This window comes from Tetrao urogallus (genome assembly GCF_951394365.1).
Source record: "Tetrao urogallus genome assembly, chromosome: 36".
Classification (NCBI taxonomy): domain Eukaryota; kingdom Metazoa; phylum Chordata; class Aves; order Galliformes; family Phasianidae; genus Tetrao; species Tetrao urogallus.
The window spans coordinates 242,428-262,528 of NC_136849.1; the positions used below are offsets into that span (position 1 = coordinate 242,428).

The 20,101-nt window shown below is 49.5% G+C and overlaps 1 protein-coding gene across 1 annotated transcript; it reads left to right on the forward strand.

Annotated features, from left to right (window-relative positions):
* Nucleotides 1-94: 94 nt before the first annotated feature.
* LOC306956688 (uncharacterized protein) lies at nt 95-17,287 on the forward strand (the record flags this gene model as incomplete). The annotated part of the gene is made up of 5 exons (XM_079547968.1): nt 95-128; nt 4,213-5,177; nt 5,269-5,392; nt 15,695-15,767; nt 16,309-17,287. 5 exons carry the CDS (start codon nt 95-97, stop codon nt 17,285-17,287), a joined length of 2,175 nt encoding a protein of 724 aa, XP_079404094.1.
* Nucleotides 17,288-20,101: the final 2,814 nt, after the last annotated feature.

The following is a 20,101-nucleotide window of genomic DNA, read 5'->3' on the forward strand; positions in this document are numbered from 1 at the left end:
TGGACTGAACTATGGGCGCTATTGCACAGGTTATTCATGACTGTGACACAATCAAACAAGGCGAGAGGATGAAACCTCTGTGGGTGGAAGGGCGATGGCGAAAGTAGAAACGTGGGGAGTTGTGGCAGGTTGGTTCCATCGCCTTGCCACGATCTCGCAGTGGTGCTGTGTGCTCACCATGGTGGAGGCAACCGCTGGCTACGCAGTTACCCCAGGCTACCGCCCGAAACACCATGTTGGGTCTGGAGAGGCAAATCCTGCGGCGACACGGCACTCCAGAAAGAACTGAGTCACGTAACTCGTGTCAAAAATTCTCTTGTGGATATTGGGGCCAAAGGCGATGGCATCGAGTGGGTTTATCACATCCCCCATCGTGCACCAGCCTCTGGTAAAATCCAACGCTACAACGGGGTGTTAAAAGCCATGTTGAAAGCAATGGGTGGCAGAACGTTTGAGCACTGGGAGAAGTATTTGGCAGAAGCCACTTGGTTGGTCAGCACTCAAGGATCAATCAGTGACAATGGTCCTACCCAGCCCAGCTCCCTGCATGCTGTAGAGGGAGACGAGGTCCCTGCAAGATGTGTAAGAAGTTGGGAAAAGCAGTTTGGGTCCTTCCAGCCTCTGGAAAGGGAAAGCCTCTCCGTGGAAATGCTTTTGCCCAGGGAGCTGGGTGCACTTGGTGGGGGATGGAGATAAGTGGGGATGTTCGGTGTGTACCACAAGGGGATCTGGTGCTGGGGGAGCACAGTGAGTAATTCCATGTATGTGTGTGGATACAGACGTGTGTGTGCAATGCCTGTTAATTACTGCTCGTTTGTGTATTTGTATTTATATGAAGCAGGATGTATGATGTAGAATAAGGGGTGGAATGTCATGGTTTTATGATTTATCAGCATTCCAAATCATAACTTCATGTGGGGTTAAAGAGTTAACAGCCCACTTCCATGGATGGCTGATTTTCCCAGTACCTGGCTCTAAGAACTGCACTCCAGAGCAGTGATGACTTGGAGTTGGTTGGTTGCCCTGTTCCCTATTGCATCCATTTGTCCTGCCATGTTTTGTTCCATAGACAGAGCTCTGGCTGCAGATGTTACGGCAGATGAGGTCCTACTTGATAGAAAGATGTGTCAACCCAAATAACTTTCTCCAAAATACAGATGTTTCTTCGACAGGGGGCTCCTCACGCCCCCGAGAGGACAGCACACCTCTCCTTACCAACAGACATCTCTAGAAGTGCTAGATTTCACGCCTAGAAATTTGGCCAGAAAGCCAAAGCAGTGGATCTACTGCCCCCCGAGCCTTTGGAAAACCATGAAGCTGAGTGATGACTTTATCTTTAAAGTATATTTACTCAAACTTCTCAGTCAGGACAGAATTCACGTCCTCCTTTCACTCCTCCCTCCTTTGGCCCCAGGAGCCTCCAGGTGAGAGATTTCCTTGGAGAGGGTTGAAGAGAGGAACTTAAATGGTTTTCTTCTCAGAGCTGCTTTCTGCTGTGGGGCTGTGAGCACGCCGCTCTGTGCACCCATTACCCAGGCAGAGCAGTTCTCACTTAGGCAGGGAATAGCTAGACAGGACTGGACAGCATTATACAGAGCAAGTGTTGGAAGCTCTACATTCGACGTTTCTTCTGAAGTCTGTGCCCTAACACATCCCTACTGGGCAACGCAGATACTGAGGAGATAAAATCATACAGCTCTTCCATAAAAAAAAATTAGACCTGCAAATACAGAAGAGGTAATTTTTACAGCTTATTTGGATTCCTTCTTTTTTTTCTTATGCCCCTTCCCCCTTCCCCTTCCCTTCCCTTCCCTTCCCTTCCCTTCCCTTCCCTTCCCTTCCCTTCCCTTCCCTTCCCTTCCCTTCCCTTCCCTTCCCTTCCCTTCCCTTCCCTTCCCTTCCCTTCCCTTCCCTTCCCTTCCCTTCCCTTCCCTTCCCTTCCCTTCCCTTCCCTTCCCTTCCCTTCCCTTCCCTTCCCTTCCCTTCCCTTCCCTTCCCTTCCCATTCCCTCCCCTTCCCCATCCCTTTCCCCATCCCTTTTCTCTTCCCCTTCCCCTTCTTTCCCCTTCCCCCTTCTCCCTTCCCTTCTTTCCCCTTTTCCCCCTTTCCCTCAAACAGATGTGAAAATAAAAAAAGCAACTTTCACAACTGTTATTAACTCTCTGCCATCTTTCACCAGAGCCATGCATGTGCAGGGCTGGTCCTGCAACCCTGCTCAGACCATTTGGGTTTTGTCCTTTTGTTGGCCACGAATCCCATAAGGTTTTAGGGAAGAATGCATGCAATAAGGGGAAGGTAAACATTTTTAATCCTCTCTGAAACGTCAGCAGTTCCATGTTGTGTTTATTTCGTTTTGCAGGTGGTTGAATTACATCATCCGCCAGTGACATCCTGGAAAAGATTCTTGAAGGGGTAGGACATAACTTTTGGGAGTCCTGTACTGAATTTGTCATTTCTGGTTCTGTAATGTCAGCGGTGCTGCAGAGGTTGAGTTCACTGCATCGTTCCATGCTCAGGGCTCACCTGCACACTCAGGGGGGGGCGACTGTGGTTTGATGCTCATTTTGAACACCAGCTGACTTAGGAATGTCAGCAAAATAAATGCATCCGATTCAGACAATAATTTACTTCTAAGATGTCTATTTCTGGGTAAATTCCACAAAGAGTTTGCATCTACTGGTTTCTAGGGCTGAAGGAACTCTGATGGAGCTGGAAATATTAATGCCTTTTTTTAAGATGACGTTTACTTCTTTACTGCTGGGGGGCAATGATTGGAACCAACAGAAGCAAAGGAGCCCCACCTTCTGGAAAGAGAACCTGCAGAGATTCACAGGTGCCTGCAAACATGGAATTCAACCACAACACAAAGAATAGAGTGGCATCAGTGACTTCCAGGGCATGAAAATGGTTATTTCTCTGAAGCTGGCTTTACCTGGCGACAGTTGAACCCCTCCTGGTCAGTGCAAAAAGAAGTGGTTCGGTAAAGGAGCCGAGCTCAGCCACTCTGCCTCTGCAGAGGGATCTGTCCTGACTTCTCCTAGATGCCTGCATTCAGCAGACACGAACCTGTGATAATGCCCCCGGAGCTCAGCAACAGGTGAAATGCACGCAGCGCTGGTCAGACGGCCTGAAAAGATCCTTTTGTCCCTCCTTCCTCACGAGAAGCAAGATCAGTACTGAGATTTAGAGTAAAATAAATGCTGAAGTGGTGACTAAATAATTTTTTGACGTTTCCTCCATGACAGATAACTCCCCCAGAACTCATTTTTTCAGCCCATGACATTGCAATTTTTTTTCCCCCAAAATGTGTATATGTAAGAGAGATTTTTTTCCCCCTGCGTAGTTTCATTTCCCTTCTAAACAACAATTCAAAGACTATTTATTCTTACAGAATAAATTGGTGTTCCAAGTGGTATTTCCAGTCCTCACGAAGGCATTCTCCTTACAAGGGTTGTAATCATAACCTTGGGCTATAATGGGGGAAAGCATCCTGCCCTGCACCCCTGTTGTGCCTCACACTGTCTTTCCTGTAGTACAAAGTAGGCTCAGTCCTTCGCAACCCCAAAGCACCAGGACGAAGCAGCACGGTGACAGCAGCACAGTGGCAGCCACGGCCGAAGTTTCACTCGAGGAGAATGAAATACCCAGGGGAAAAAAACAGGGAAAGCCAATCATTTTGTAGGGTTCATAGTAATCCTGTGTGCTTCCTGGAGCACAGGGCTGATGAGGAGAGGCTGAAGGAGCTGGGAATGTTCAGCCTGGAGAAGAGGAGCTCAGGGGAGACCTCACTGCTCTCTATGACTGCCTGAAGGGAGGCTGTAGTGAGCTGGGGGTCGGCCTCTGCTCTCGTGTCATTAGTGATAGCAGCAGAGGGAATGGTTTCAAGCTACGGCAGGGGAGATTCAGGCTGGACATGAGGAAGTATTACTTTTTGGAAAGGGTGGTCAGGCACTGCAATGGATGCCCAGGGAGGTGGTGGAGTCACCGAGCCTGGGGGTGTTGAAGGAAAGGCTGGATGTTGTGCTGAGGGACGTGGTTCAGTGGGAGCTGTTGGGAATGGGTGAACGGTTGGGCTGGATGAGCTTTGAGGTCTTTTCCAACCTTGGTGATTCTATGATTCTATGATTCTATGATTCTAGTCTCTGGTACAGAATTTGTGGTGGTGATGACGATGATGATGGATCACCTGACCTTGCTTTTCCTTGTGCACAGGTTGCGTGCTGTGTATGGCTGCCCAACTGACCAACGTGGGGAATGCAAGCGGTGTGAAGGAGTTCGTCCTCATCGGCCTCCCTGGGAGCCAAGGCGTGCAGGAGGTTTGCTTTGTGATGTTTCTTTGCTTCTACACCATTAACGTGGCGGGAAATCTGCTCATTATTGTCACCGTGATCAGCAGCCAGCGTCTGAACTCCCCCATGTACTTCTTCCTTGGCTACCTGTCCTTTGTAGACATCTGTTACTCCTCCGTCACGGCTCCCAAAATGCTTGCCGACTTCCTTGAGGAAAACAAATCCATCTCCTTTGTGGGCTGCATAGCACAGCTCTTCGGGGCCCATTTCTTTGGCTGCACGGAGATCTTCATCCTCACAGCGATGGCCTACGATCGCTACACGGCCATCTGCAGACCTCTCCACTACAGCGCGCTGATGAGCCGGCGCGCGTGCGGCCGCATGGTGCTGGGCTCGTGGCTGGGAGGCTGCCTGCATTCCGTCCTGCAGACTCTGCTGGTCGCTCGGCTCCCCTTCTGTGGCCCCAACAAAGTTGACCACTACTTCTGCGATGTCCACCCCCTGCTACGGCTGGCCTGTGCTGACACCTACGCCGTCGGCCTCGGCGTCACCGCCAACAGCGGGACGATAGTTCTGAGCTCTTTCTCCGTCCTGGTTGTGTCTTACGCCGTGATCTTGGTCTCCTTGAGAAGTCACACATCGGAAGGACGGCGCAAGGCTCTCTCCACCTGTGGGTCCCACATCGCCGTGGTGGTTCTGTTCTTCGGGCTGTGCACCTTCACCTACGTACGTCCATCCAGTGACCTCTCGGAGGACAAGATCGTGGCGCTGTTTTACACCATCGTCGCCCCCATGCTGAACCCCCTCATCTACGCTCTGAGGAATAAAGAGGTCAAGAGTGCCGTGAGAAAACTGTGGGGTGGAAGAGTAGAAAGTGAAGAGGGAAAGGTGTAGAACCGTTTCCCGAAGGATCTTTCACCATAATGTATTTGGTCATTGCCACAAAAAATGGTGCGTGCTGTGCATGGCTGCCCAACAGACCAACGTGGGGAATGCAAGCGGTGTGAAGGAGTTCGTCCTCATCGGCCTCCCTGGGAGCCAAGGCGTGCAGGAGGTTTGCTTTGTGATGTTTCTTTGCTTCTACACCATTAGCGTGGCACAAGGTATTTGGTCAGCATTGCCACAAAATGCCTTTTGAATAAAAGCTTGTTGTTCACTCACACCGAAGGCTCGTCTTTGGGTTTGGAGGGCATTGCAAACCCTGTGGCAAGTTGACATTTCCCCTCTGTTCTCTCGTCCTTGACCACAGGCCCCCAGTGGGGCTCCTGGGCACAACCTGAAACACCAGCAAATAGATAAACGCTATCAGAAATACTGAGCATGCTGTAGGATCTCAATGGGCTCTCAGTTAAAGCTCTGACACGAGGTGCCAGCAGGGTCATTTGCTGAGGCAGTGATGGGAATGAAGGCTTTTCCCTTTCCTCTGCAGTGCACCAACTCTTTTCCTCAGTGCCCCACGTGGCACTGATGCCGCCCTTCCCACCACCATCTCTACCCTTCAGCTCCAGCTCAGATTCTTTCTTTTAATTATGGGCAAATAAAGTAATTAAACAAAGTCACAGATCTACTGCAGGATGTCTTGCTGACTGCAGAAAATGAAGTAACTGCCAAAGAAGGCAGAGGAGACACAGCTTCATGTCTCAGTGGTTTGGAAACCTCTCCCACAGACGGGGTGATTCCTACCCACATTTACACACAGCAGGAAGGGGCACATTGTGCACGGAACAGCGGCTGCCCCGCTGCTGCAGGAGGGAAGAGGAAAGATGTGAGGACAAAAGACCAAAGCTGTCACAAAGTGATGAGCTGCAGCCGCTTGACACCCCAACACAAGTGGGATTTCAGGTTACCAGGGGTTCCTATCCCAAGCAGGGGGTTATAACTTAATACTATATATTTTTTAATTGCTTTGTGATGAACAACACCAGGAGCATTCTGGATGTCCCACTTTTGGGTACTGCTGGACAAAAGCTCATCCCTTTCAGAAAGTGAAAATAGCATTTACTCCTCTGCATGTTGCTGAGGATCCTTACAAGAGCCTGAAAGGCCGGACAGCTCTGCGTTTTGCACTGAGTTGAAATACCCACTGAGCAGCAAGGGCTAACCTCAAGCCTTTCTAAAATTTGGAATTATTTCCTGCTTTACTTCTTTTCAGTTTTTCCTTCCAAATTTGTACAGGCTGGACGTCCAAGGGATGGCAGCTCGTAGCACAGTGGTGATACTGATTTGTTCTGTTAGCAGGCAGTGGTAAGAACAAGGTAATAAGGAAATATTAAGTCAGGACTGAAAGTAGAACTTCATGTCACGTTTATGGGACTCCTTTGCTACAAGAGCAAAGCTAGGATAAATAAAACTCTTGCACACAACTGTGAGGTTTATCTGAACCACAAATGCTTCCAGTCGAGGTGACCACGCTCCAGCACTGCCCTCACTGCAATCTGTTGCACACTTTTATCTCCTTGTCCACCCATAACCCCCAGCAAAGAAATCTCCTGGGATCCCATTGCTCCTGGCAGTCTTGTGCTTCTCCTGCATTGTTTGAAATATTTCCACAGCAGTTTTCCCATCTTGCAGCGGAGATCTGCTCTGCAAGTTGGGTCCTGCAGGAAGATGAGAAGCGAGGAAGGCAGGGGCGAGCTGCTCCTTCCAGCTGCCAGTTTGTAGTGTTGCAGGTCTAAGAGCAGCGTGCAGCTGGGCCGTTTGGATGGAAGTGGTCAGGAGTCATCAGAGGAGCAAGTGAACGCGTAGGGTCTGACAAATACAAACTGTGTGAGCTCTCTAACTGCTCAAGCACAGCCGTGAAATTCTGCCTTTAGAAGCAGACAGTTGGGTTGGATGACTTTTGTGCGGTCTGCTGTATGAATTAGAAGGAACCTCCACTGCAGTTTCTTTACCCCTTGTGTTGTTTGGGTGGTTTGGGCTGCAAGTCAATTCCCCCACAATCATTTCCATGGTGCCAAAAGCACTCAGAGGTTAACGAGTCCTGCACTGTATCACAGTCAGACAGACAACAAGGAGCTGCTGCACCACGTTGGAGGACTGAGAAGGACAGTACATCTCTTTGGGCTGGGACCTCCCTTGGGACACACCAAAAATGGTGGGAGCTGAGTTGTAGCTGCACCATCCCTTCTGGTCAACTTGTCTCCAAATTGACATTATGGTCAAAAGCAGGGAGCTAGTAGTCTTTTTCAGGAAAGGTGAAATGAGGAGGATTCCTGAAGGTGCTGTTTCTACCACTGTGCTCAGAGAAGCAGTCTGAGCTTTCTATTATGCGCTTCAGTAACACATCCTGAGTCGGACATCAGCAGCTATTCCCCAAGAGAAGCATTGATTTTAAATGGAAACTGTCCCAAAAAGGCATCAAAGGAAGACCTGCTGTAGGGAACCTGCTTTGGCAGGGGGTTGGACTCAATGATCTCTGGAGGTCCCTTCCAACCCCTACAATTCTGTGATTCTGTGAAGAATGATTCGTATTTAACATATGGGTGATGAATATGTCTGTGTGGGGATAACGCCCCTCATCGAACACCGCTGCTGGCAGCTCCTTTCTGTGCCTCAGGCCCTGTTTATTTGGTGTCTATAGAGAACAAACCCACTGATGGAGTTCACCCCGTTGGACTCAAGCACGATAAGGCAGTGGCAAAAGCACACTCCTCATTCTGCCCTCTCTTCTCTACTGTTTGTGGATCCCTGCTCATCACCATCACTGTGACGACCGTGAGCAGCTGGACTCTCCCACGTCCGTCTTGCTGAGCTGCTTGTGCTTACAGACATGTTCTGCTGTAAGAGCTCCCAGACTCATCCATGACCTTCTTGTTGATAGCAGGACCGTCTCTTTTGTGGGCTGCCTTGCTCAATGCTTGTTCTCAATGCTATTTCTTTGAGGTCTTCCTTCCAACGGTGACGGTCCACGAGTGCTGCATTGCTGCACATGAGCTGCTTCATTTCACAGATAAACACATTTCATACAATAGAGAAAAGGAAGGGGGGAGAAGAAGGATAATAGTTATGATCATCATAAATCCGTATGTGTATAATGTGTATATATACAAAACCAGTGATGCAGGAGCAATGTTCAGCAGCTCCCTGAGCTGTGGACACCCCCAGGCCAAAGCCCCTGAGTTTTACAGCCCCTCACATGGCACCATAGGAGATCTGAGATCCCTCTGGCCAGTTCAGCCTCAGCACACTGTGCCCTGTGCCTTTCACGTCACTGCTGCCACTGCTGGGACCGTGTGCCTCCATCCCTGTGCACCCATCAGGCACCTTCTCTGTGCACCCATCTTCTCAGCAGACAGATGATCTCCGTGTTCTGCCTTCTCACAGATAAACACTGTCATACGCAGAATCCTGCAATAAAATCTGCTATCCGGTGTGAGTTTCATCATTTGCTGATGCTGATGGCAGGAGCAGAATCTTTCCTCCTTCCCTTGCTGCTGCAATTTCCAGTAATATTACTTACTATTATTATTGCTTGGTGTCAGGACCATGATTTGAATTCTTACCAGGGTGACAGCTCACAGCTTTCCTACCATAGCAAGTCTGAACTCTCCCATTTGGATTTGGTGCTTCCCCATAAAGGTGCAAAAGGAGGCAGTGCTGTTAAGAACAGTTTTCCCAGCTTTATTCAGACACTGGATGGAGTTGTTTAGACACTGGATGCAGTTTGGAGCCTTGGCTGGTGCTCTGGAGCCACGACACAAGCGCTGTCGCTGGGAGAGGCGTCTCGGTGGCAATACGGGGGTTCAGCCTCTCTGCACTCCAACGAATCCCCCTGAATGCTGGCAGCATTTCTCACCTTCTTAATAAAAAACATCACAGTTGGGCTTTTCCTCTGCTCTTTCCAGCAATGAGACCCAAGCATCTCTAACAGGGATAGAGCCACCTGCCCGCCTAGGCACAGAAGTAAGCCTCTAAGTGCTGGAGTTCAAGGAAACAAGCTCGAGCTGACTTGTATGTAAGCCCTCAGTGGCACATCACCACCCCCAGCTTTGGTCTGCCCAGACCTTTCCCCGTCCTGAGGAACGGATGCTCAGATTGCTGTATCTTCCTATCCCACCCCGTTCACCCAGTCTGTCCTTGGGAAATCCCAGTGTCCCACGATGGCAACCCGCCTTAGCCCTGCAGCTTCTCTGATCCAAGCAGTGTTTCCCATTGCCTGCCATGCCCCAGCTTGTTTGATTTAACACAAAGGGCTTTGGGGTGCATAGAGGTTTGTGGTGCTCTGTCCCTTCTCATCAGCCTTCAATGCTCCAGCCTTCCCAGACAAGAGAAATTGCTAGAAAGTCTCCCAAATTCTTTGCAACGAGAAACTTGAGCTAGAGCAGGATATGGCAAAGCAAGCAGGAGGAAGAAAGGAACGATGCCCTGGGGGGTGAAAAACGTGGAACAAATTTGGGGGGGATGATTTAAAATGCTTTCAGGTGCCTTGTACAGCTCAGACTTGGGAGTTCATGTTGTACTGAGATTTAGTAACTGGGGTCGTGGTTGAGTTCACCTGAATTTGTGTTCAGCTGTACTTGTGGTTGCATTCATCCATGCCCGTGGATGTGTTCACCCGTATTTGTGATTTAGCTCATTACTTTTTGGGGTTGTGTTCATTTTGTGGTGGTGTTCATCCGTGTGAAAGGCTGAGCAAAATGCTCAGCAATTCACTGAAAAAGATACAGAAAATTTGAAATACAAGAGTGACATTTTGGATGGCTGGATCCTTGAGGGCAGCTTCAGTCAATACTGATCACGTTGCAGTCACCAAGCATGGCACTGGGCTTCTGTTCTTCATTTATACTCAAAGTCATGGGGCTACGTTCTCTGATCTAAGCACCTCTGCAGTGCAATGATCTAAGCAAAGCAAACTGAGTCGTGCCTTCATGGCGTTGGTTCTTCTTCACCGACAGAACATTGGTGCTGATGTATTCTGCATTACGAATGGTGGAAAAGAAGAACACTGCAAAGTGGTGGAGAACAGGGCAGGATCCAAAGAATTGCCCAGATATGAGCAGAAGGTGAGAGGCGCGCACAAAAAGCATGAGGTGCTTTCCTAGCAGTGATCTCCTCCTTGCTGACTCGTCAACCCTAAGAGACAAATGAGAAATTGGAGATTTTCCTGGCCTAATTGCAAACAAAAACGAGCTTTTCTCTGTGGGTCACATTTAACCTCCATCCAACAGAACTTTGAAGACGTCTCTGAGGAACACAAAGATGGCATAGAAAGCATGCAGTGCTTTTCACCTTCTGCTATGTCAGAAAGCACGCATTCTTCAGAAGAGCATGTTCCATTGGCTACTCTAAATCTCAGTACTGATCTTGCTTCTCGTGAGGAAGGAGGGACAAAAGGATCTTTTCAGGCCGTCTGACCAGCGCTGCGTGCATTTCACCTGTTGCTGAGCTCCGGGGGCATTATCATAGGTTCGTGTCTGCTGAATGCAGGCATCTAGGAGGAGTCAGGACAGATCCCTCTGCAGAGGCAGAGTGGCTGAGCTGGGCTCCTTTACCGAACCACTTCTTTTTGCACTGACCAGGAGGGGTTTGACCATCACCAGTGACACAGAGGTGTCACTTGTCCTCATAGGGAGACACCAGAGCTGATCCTTGGGGACATCAGGGTGCCCTCGTCCCCTTGGAGACACCAGGATTGGTCCTCGGGGACATGGAGGTGTCCCTTGTCCCCTTTGGGGCACCACAGCTGATCTCTGGGGACACCAGAGCGGGTCCTTGGGGACATGGGGCTTAGACAGTGATCATCTACCAGATGTTCACCAGCTCAACGGAACGGAATAACAGTGAAGGAATTCCCAAACCAGCCTCTAGTTTCAGAGCTGGCCAGTATCTCGAGAGCCCTTCTGTCAATTTAAATGAATGCAATTAGGGAACAGCCCATGGATGAGCCATATGTTGTGATGCCTGGACATGGGGAGCATCTGCTTTCCATCACGTGCCTCATGCTGAACTTGCTGCTGGGTGCTACCACAAAATAAATCAGCGCAGGAATGTTTTTAAAGAAGGAAGAATGCAAAAGGGAAATAAAAAAGCGGGATTTAAATGGATGACCAACACTTAGTTTTGCATTGATGTCACACCAAACTTTAAGCACACGAGATTTGTCAACTGAGAATAGGAAAGAAAGAGATGGGTTTGCAGGAAGGATGTCCACGTAGCTGCGTGTGGGTGAGGGCAGGCTGTGGGGTCAAGCTGGGATCTGCCAGGAAAAGTCACGGGGTGGCAATGAATAAATCCAGGGGCAGCACCGTCCAACCTTCACCTGTGTATGGGGGCTGATACACATGGGGACATGGGATAAAGACACACTTGTGCTCCAAAACAGTAGGGAAAATGGGAGAAGAAATCAGGATTTGGGAGCCCTGGTGGAGCTCTGGATGCTTAAGGGGCAACGCCTGGGGTATGAGCTGCACTACCAGCTTTGAATGTCCTTGAGGATAAGCAAAATCTAGGCATGATCATAGAAACACAGAAAAGAATCACAGAATCGTTCTGGTTGGAAAAGACCTCTAAGATCATCCGGCCCAACCACTGACCCACCCCACCATGTCCTCCGAACCACAGAGTCCCTTTGTGTCTCCACGTTTCTTGGATGCCTCCAGGAACGGCGACTCCACCACCTCCATGGGAGCCCTTCCACCACCTGACACCCGACCCGAACCTCCCTGGCTCATTCCCTCTCATTCTATTGCTGTTTCCTAGAAGAAGAGGCCAACCCCACCTTATCCCAACCTCCTCTCAGGCAGTTGTAGAGGGCCGTACGGTCTCTCCCGAGCCTGCTCTTCTCCAGGCTGACCCATCCCAGCTCTCTCAGCTCACTCGGAGATCCCTAAGGCCCCCTCCAACCTAAGCCACTCTATGATTCCATTGGCTGCCATCATTGATCCGCTGCTTGAGGCAACTTCACTGCTCTGACACCCCAGAAGAGGTGGCAGGAAGGAGACCAAAGCACGCAGATGGACACGTTGGCCATGGAGGGGGTCCCTGGGGCTGGTAAGCAGGGGGGTTTCAGGTAAGTGTGTGCCCTTGTGGATTGACTTTTCTTGTCAGCAGTTGTTTCAGTCTCTATTTTAGTGCAGCTGTCTGAGACCGTGGAGAAATGTCAAGGTCTTGAAAGTTCCCTTATGCTTTATGTCCTGCTGTAGGGAACTGCTTTGGCAGGGGGTTGGACTCGATGATCTCTGGAGGTCCCTTCCAACCCCTACAATTCTGTGATTCTGTGATGTCATGAGGCCGTGGGTCAAACCCCATGGATTTCAAAGCTCGAAGAGACAAAAAGATCTGTTTGTTTGTAGTGCAAGCTGTGGGACCAAGGACCTCCTTCGGGATACAACTCTGCCACACTTCAAAAACTTTACTGTGAAAGTTTTTGTGAAAGTTTGAAAGTTTGTGAAAGTTTGGGGTTTTTCTCAGTTAACATCAATCACAGACGGTGTCAGTGACTGACGTTTGAGCTCAAAACAGAATCCCTCAATTGCCACTTGTTTGCTGGGGCTGTCAAGGCAATGCCCCTCGTGGAGTCATTTCTGCTGGGAGCAGAAGGGAGGCGCTGCCAGATGGGGCTGACGACTTTTAATGGACAACTGAAATTTTTGTTGGATGGTGATGCGTCCATGAGAGCCAGGAGTGCTGAATTTCTGTTGTTTCTTTGGTCTGTAATTGCCCAACTGTCATTTTCTTCTCTCTTTTTTTTTTTTTTTCCTATTTCTTAAGCCCCACATTTCCTCTTGGGGAATTTTCTGCTATTATCTTTGCCGCAAGGAAACACAACACAAATCAACGCGGAAACTAGAAATAATTACTCTGAAGCCAAACACAAATTGCATTCAGCTTTTGACCACCTGTATCCCAAAGCAAACTATTTAATGACATCGTTTTGTTCCTCTGGGTAATTACTCAGGATGGTTTTTATGAGGTCTCGGTAGATGTGGTTAAAAAGTTGATGGCTGAGTTTAAGTGTGTTTAAATTGGTTCCGCTGTGCATCGTTAGAGTCTCGAGGTTTCTCTCCTTGAAATTAGCAGCTCTCTAATTAGGCATCCAGGCTTGATTACAGCTCTATTCTAGGGGACAGCAAGAGGCTGCCCCAAAAGAAAAATGGCCTATGAGAAGTGGAACGATCCACAGTGCTTTAGTTTGACCCCAAGAAAAGTGAAGGTGCTCTTCTCTAATCAGAGCCGTTTGTCAGCGATGGGTCGAGCAGAGCCAGCTGCATGCTGGGGCTGCTCCAATGCTGCTTGGCGTGGGCTGGTTTCAAACAGCTCCCAACTCTCCTAATCTCAGCAATGGTTCTTGATGAAGATGAGGCCAATTCAGTGCAGAACTGGTCCCCCCCAGCTGCACCAGGGCTCCTGTTCTGCAGAGCTCTCATGGCCGTGCCTTCTTCCCAGACCCTGCTCAGCACGGCTCAGTGTTTTGAACAGAATTGCTAATTCTGAGTTTCATAAGGGAGGACACTGCTGGAAAGAGCGACGCCGAACACGAGTAAGATTCACACCAACTAGTTTCTGCTGTACTACAGATAAGCAACAGCTTAGGTGCATGGGAGATCCACCACACACGTACCTCCAGGTGGCTTTGAGGCACGATGAGGTGAGGAAAACTGCCTGGGAAATCTGAATTTGACTGGAGGTTGAATAATGCCCGCTCTACAGGCAACACGTGATGCGCAGGCATTTGGACTTAAGGCCTCATCTTTTTTTCTGAGCAGCATTTCGGGGTTGCTGCAATTACTGCACATTACAGAGTATTTCAGAGGTGAGCTGGTCCAGCCTTGTGACACACTGATGTTCACTAGGCCTTGGCGCGCATGTAGCTAATAAAACTGATTAAAATAATTGCACGACGCAGTTGAGGAAACATTTGGTTACTGATGACATTCACAAGAGTTCAAGGGCCCTGTTTTCACACGGCAGATAGGAGTGGTGTGTGCAGTTCATTACGATCTTGGGAATTAGTACCTGATTTGCAAACCTAGCTATTTGCAGTCTTGTGCTAACAGCATGGCAAGTAAATTCTGCTTCTGCTGGTGGGTGAGGCTTCATCCTCTGGCTACAAGCAGCTACTGGGGCCTTCCTTTGATGGACTTAGTGGAAGTCCATATCTTGCAGCCAAAGGAGTCAGCAAGTTTAGCCAGCTGACCAAGTCACGTTATGCTCTGGGTAAGTGTTACAATAGGATGCCTTTGTAAGCTTTGGTTTGCAGCTCACTTTGAACCCCAAATGGCCAAAGTCTTATTGGGTTGCTTCCCCTTACGATCAGTTTTAAGGTTTTTTCATCAAGTGGAAGGACGATCGGAGACAAAACAATCACATCATTCCCAAGCATTTGTAACTCCTCGATTTGCTGGAGTTGCTGTGCCCAGCTGAGAGCACCACGATCATCATTGAAACAATGCAAGGAAAGCCCTCCAGCACAGCAGAGCCTGGAGCACAGGACCATTGGTGACGGGTGGCCTGGCTGATCCTGGAGGCCTTTTCCAACCCTGGAGATTCAATGATTCCATCAACAAATCATTCAGCTCAATCACTGAGAATATTTTTAGCGGAGTCACTCCGAAAACATGGCATGAATACGTTAAAAAATAAAATCAAATCTCACGCTCTGGAATCGAAACGTTGCAAAAGCAATTGTAGCTTTTCCTGTAGGTGAGGATAGAATGGATCTCTGCTGTAGGTGCTGCCAACCTCCGGGGTTGCTGAGCTGGCAGCTGTGCAGGGGGGATGGAGTGGACCAGGAGGGCGAACTGCAAAGGTCTGCATAACCACAGCAGGACAGGCCTGTGGTTTGTCAACCTAATTCTGCAGAGAAGCTGTTGCCAAAGTTATTTTTGCCCCGTTACGTGTAGGTGCCAGACCAAGGAAAGGTGGTTGGAAAACACTGGTAAAGGTTTTGTAAAGGTGACAGAAGTGTGGCTTAAAGAAATCAGAACTCAGGACTCGCGTGACGTACAAAAATCCCACAGTCTGGATGGTGCCTGAGTAGGACCTAGGGAGAAGAAAGCCTTCGATCTCCTTTCCCTGAGGGTAGACTTGGGTTCTGAACCACAGCTCAGTGGGAAGGTTCTCAACACAAAAGTGGCCGGAATCCAAAGATTCGGGGCGAGGAAGTCGTTTTATTGCATTGCCGTCTCCTTGCGACTCTTTCACTGCACTCAAAGTGCCTCATGCCCAAGAAAACCTCAGAGACACCCCTCCCTTGGTATGCCCACAGCACATAATTATGACACCTTGCTGATGAAGAGGCACTCCTGCGTCTGGTGTTCTAGCTGGCGCTCGTGTGTCTTTCAAGGTCTTTTCCAACACGAATCCATCTCTGCGTGAAAATTCTTTTGCTGTTAAATCAGGACCCATTTTTTCCTGAATAAATCGGTGCTCTTGGAGCTCCTGCGGGCTCTTTTTGCTGTCAGCAGATCTTCTGATCGGACGTAAAAGGGAAGAAGGGCAGGCAGGTTTCCTGGAGGCGCAGGCTGCAGCGCGTCGCCAGTAACGAGCTCCTCGCCGCAGTGAGTGTTTCCTCTGCTTCCTGCTGTGCTCCACCTGAATCATTTCCCATCTTCCCAAGTGATGCCGTGATTTAAACACCATGTGCCTTTTACTGCTGCTGAAGCATTTCTTGCAGCACTTTGAGGAATTTGCTCAGTAAGGAAGGAGGTGCTGGTACTGCACTTAATCTCCCCCTACAACGGCTGCTGAAGTTGCTATAAGCCGTGTTAATGCTGCAGAATGTGCCAAGTCTCCACGGAGGCCTTTGAGCTGGAAGAGAGAAACAGGATGCCCAGCCATGTCCTAAAGTGCTCCTGCTGTTGTGTCTTTGTATTCAACTTTTCTCCCTCCAATCTGAGAAAAGTTAAACTTTTGGATTCATCACCATTAAGCTTAATGCGATTTTTATTTTTTTCTTTCTCACTTTTCTTTTAGTTGATGCAAACTTGGAATTGTTTTTAAACCTCAACGCAGACCAAAACATCACCTTATTAAGAAGGAAAATTGGATTTTGACTGTTCCTTTTTTTTTTTTTCCCCAGGTACACTCGTGACGTTTCCACAAGGAAAGATAAGATGCAGAGGATCAACACGTCGACAGTATCTGAGTTTATTCTCGTAGGCCTTTCTGACGCTCCGGAGGTGCGAGTTCTTCTCTTTGTGCTGTTCCTGAGCATCTATTTGGCCACTGTGGCAGGCAACATCACAATCCTCGTTGCCATTAGGACAGATGCTCACCTGCACAGCCCCATGTACTTCTTCCTCGGCAACTTGTCCTTACTGGACATCCTATGTCCCACCATCACTGTGCCGAAGATGCTGCAGGCCTTGCTGTTTGGGAGCAAGGCGATCTCGTTCGCTGGTTGCATGCTCCAGCTGTTCCTCCTCATTGACGTCGTGGGCACAGAGATTTTCCTCCTGGCTGTGATGGCATACGACCGCTACGTCGCCATCTGCCACCCGCTGCAGTACGTGAACATGGTGAGCACGAGGCTGTGCGCTCACCTCGCCATCGGCACTTGGGTGGTCGGATTTCTTAATTCTCTGTTACACACCTCTCTGATTTGTACGCTCTTGTTTTGTGACTCTAACAAGGTTGACCAATATTACTGTGACATACCCCCTGTTCTGGCGCTGTCCTGCTCACCCACTGCCGGCAGGGAGCTGGTGACCCTCACAGTTGCTGGGGTCCTCGGAAGCAGCGCCTTCGCGGTCACTCTGATCTCATATATCCGCATCCTCCTCGCTGTCCTGTGCATGAACTCTGCTGAGAGCAGGCACAAAGCTTTCTCCACGTGCGGTGCTCACTTGACAGTGGTGAGCCTTTTCTATGGGACCACCATCTGCACGTACGTACGGCCTTCCTCCACCTACTCACCCCATCAGGACAGGGTAGTTTCCATGCTATACGGGATCCTCACCCCCCTGCTGAACCCCATAATTTACAGCCTGAGGAACAAAGAAGTCCAAGGTGCCCTAGGGAGAGCGGTGAGCCAGATGAGAACCACTGTAATGAAATGAGGGCATCCCTCTCCTGGAGCCTGAGCAGTAGGGTAGGCACTGCCGGTTAGGACTTCTCTCCTCTTGCTTTCATCATCCAGAAATTAGAGCCTGGAATGGAAATCCCTGCTCTGAGCTTTACCTTCACAGGTAGAAAAAAGGGAGAGTTGTGCACCTCCGGAAAGCCAGCAGTGGCACAACTTGGGTCACCATCACAGGAGGGGGGAACCTCCGCTGGTCACCGTTGAGCACAGAGGAAGCTTGGATCTGAACCTTGGTCCTAGACACAGGTGTCGAACGTTTCTCTCAACGTATGAAATGCCAGTAGATGATACTGGAGGCATCCTTACAGATGCACAGCCTCTGTGTTAAAGCTGCTTATAGGACTGGTTCTTACTGACCGTATCACTGCTGTGGACAAGAAGACAAGCACAGCCTTTGTGGGAGTCTGACTGGAGGGAAGCTCCTGTGCTTTCACATGAGTTCACCCACTGACATGCCAAGGATCCGGCCGCAGTGCCAAGAAGCACAGCTGGGCACAGTTTGTGCCACGTTTCTCAGTCTGCCAGGCTCTGATTCACCTCCCACACTTGTGGGGTGTCAGTGATGATGTCTCTGTGTTGGAACGAATACTGGAAAATGCTTTAAAGTGGGGTGACAGGGAGGTTTTCCAGTCCTGCTCTTCGTGTCACCTGCTGCTGAATAACTGATGTGTTTTTCCTTGTTTGCACGTGGCTCCTTACTAAAAAGCAAATACCAAATATGTTTTTAGTTGCCTTTTCTGTGATTTCTGTCTTGGCAGGAAGGCTAAGCTAAGGATTTTCCTGTAGAAACTCAGACCTTAGTGGTAACAGATGCACATTCTGAATATTATATATGAGGAGCAAATTTAAGCTTCATCCTCAGCCATAGGTCACGTCGGCAATGGGTGCAAAGATCAACCACGACGACCCAAAGAGCTTTTGCCTGGGATAGCTTGCTCTCTAGACCCTTCCCCAGCTTCACTGCCCTTCTTTGAATAAACTCCAGTGCCTCAGTGCCCTTGTAGAGAGTTCCTCTGAAGTGAATGCGATATTTGAGATGTAGTTTCACCAGAGCCGAGTAGAGGGGGAAAGTCACTGCTCCTGATGGCTACGCTATTCCTGATGCAAGCCAAGATGCTGCTGGACATCTTGGCCACCTGGGCAGCTTTCCAGTCACTCTTCCCCCAGCCTGTAGCACTGTACAGGGTTGCTGCGACCCAGCAGCATGACCTGGTAATTAGTCTATTGGATTCCATATAATTGCTCTTGGCCCATTGATCCAGCCTGTCCAGATCCCTCTGCAGAGCTTTCCTGTCCTCAAGCAGGTCAACGCTCCCTCCTAAGTTGGTATCATCTCCTGAATTCATGAGAGTGAATTCATAAATTCATAGTTCCTTTGTCCAGATCATTGGAATCACAGCACCATCCAGACTGGAAAACGTCTCCATATACAACCATGCACCAATATAGCCCCACTAAACCACGTCCCTCAGCACAACATCTGGGTGTCCCTTGGACACCTCCAGGGACGGTGACTCCTCCACCTCCCTGGGCATTGCGTCCCACCACTCTTTTGGAAAAGAAATTTTTCTTAATACTGAACCTGAACCTCCCCTGGAACAACTTGAGGCCATTCCCTCTATGCCTATCACTAACGGCACGGGAGAAAAGGCCAGTGCCCACCTTGCCACAACCTCCCTTCAGGTTGTTGTAGGGAGTGATAAAGACTCCCCTGAGCCGCCCCTTTTCCAGACCAAACAACCCCAGTTTCCTCAGCTGCTGCTCATAAGGCCTGTGCTCCAGACCCCTCCCCAGCTTTGTTGTTCTTCTCTGGACACGCTCCAGGGCCTCCATTTCCTTCTTGTAGTAAGGAGCCCAAAACTGAAAATTCAAGCTGTGGCCTCACCGGTGCCAAATACAGCTGAATTATCTTCTTCCTTACCTTGTTAGCTGCACAATTTCTGATACAAGCCAGGATGCCATTGGCCTTCTTGGCCACACCACTGGCTCACGTTCAGCTGAGTATCAACCAACGCCTCCAGCCCTTTTCTTCCATGCAGTCTTCCTCCCACTCTGCCCCAGGCCTGTAGCTCTGCCTGCATTTGCTGTCACCAAAGTGCAGGACCTGGGCATTTGGTTCTGTTGAACTTCATCCCGTTGGACTCAGCTCAGCAATCCATCCCATGCAGATCCCTCTGCAGGATGCTCCTACCTCCAGACAGATCAGCACTTGCTGACAGTTTGCTGCCATCTGCAAGCTTGCTGAGGGTGCACTCAATCCCCTCATCTAAGTCATCAGTAAAGATATTAAACAGGACAGGACCAACCCTGAGGAACGCTGATGAAGACAGTAAAGAGAACCGGCCCCAGTACTGAAAGCTGGGGAATACCAGCTCTGAACGGCCTCCAGCTGGGATAACTCCATTCACCACAAGTCCTTGGTCGCAGTCACCCCCCCAGAGAAGCACACACACATCCAAGCCATGGGCAGACAGTTTCTCCAGGAGAACTCTGTGGGGAACGGTGTCAAAAGCTTTATTAAAGTCTAGTAGGCAACATCCCCAGCACTTTCCCTCAGCCAAATGGGCCACCTTGCCATGGTCAGAGACCAGGTCGGTAAAGCAGGACTCGCCCTTCATAATCTCGTGTTGACTGGTCCCAGTCGCTTGGTTGTCCCATACGTGCTGTGTTGTGACACTCAGGATGATCTGCTCCATAACCTTCCTGGCACCAAGGTCAGGTTGACAGGCCTGTAGTTCTCTGGATGCTCCACCTGATCCTTCTTGTTGATGGACATCACGTCTGTTGGTCA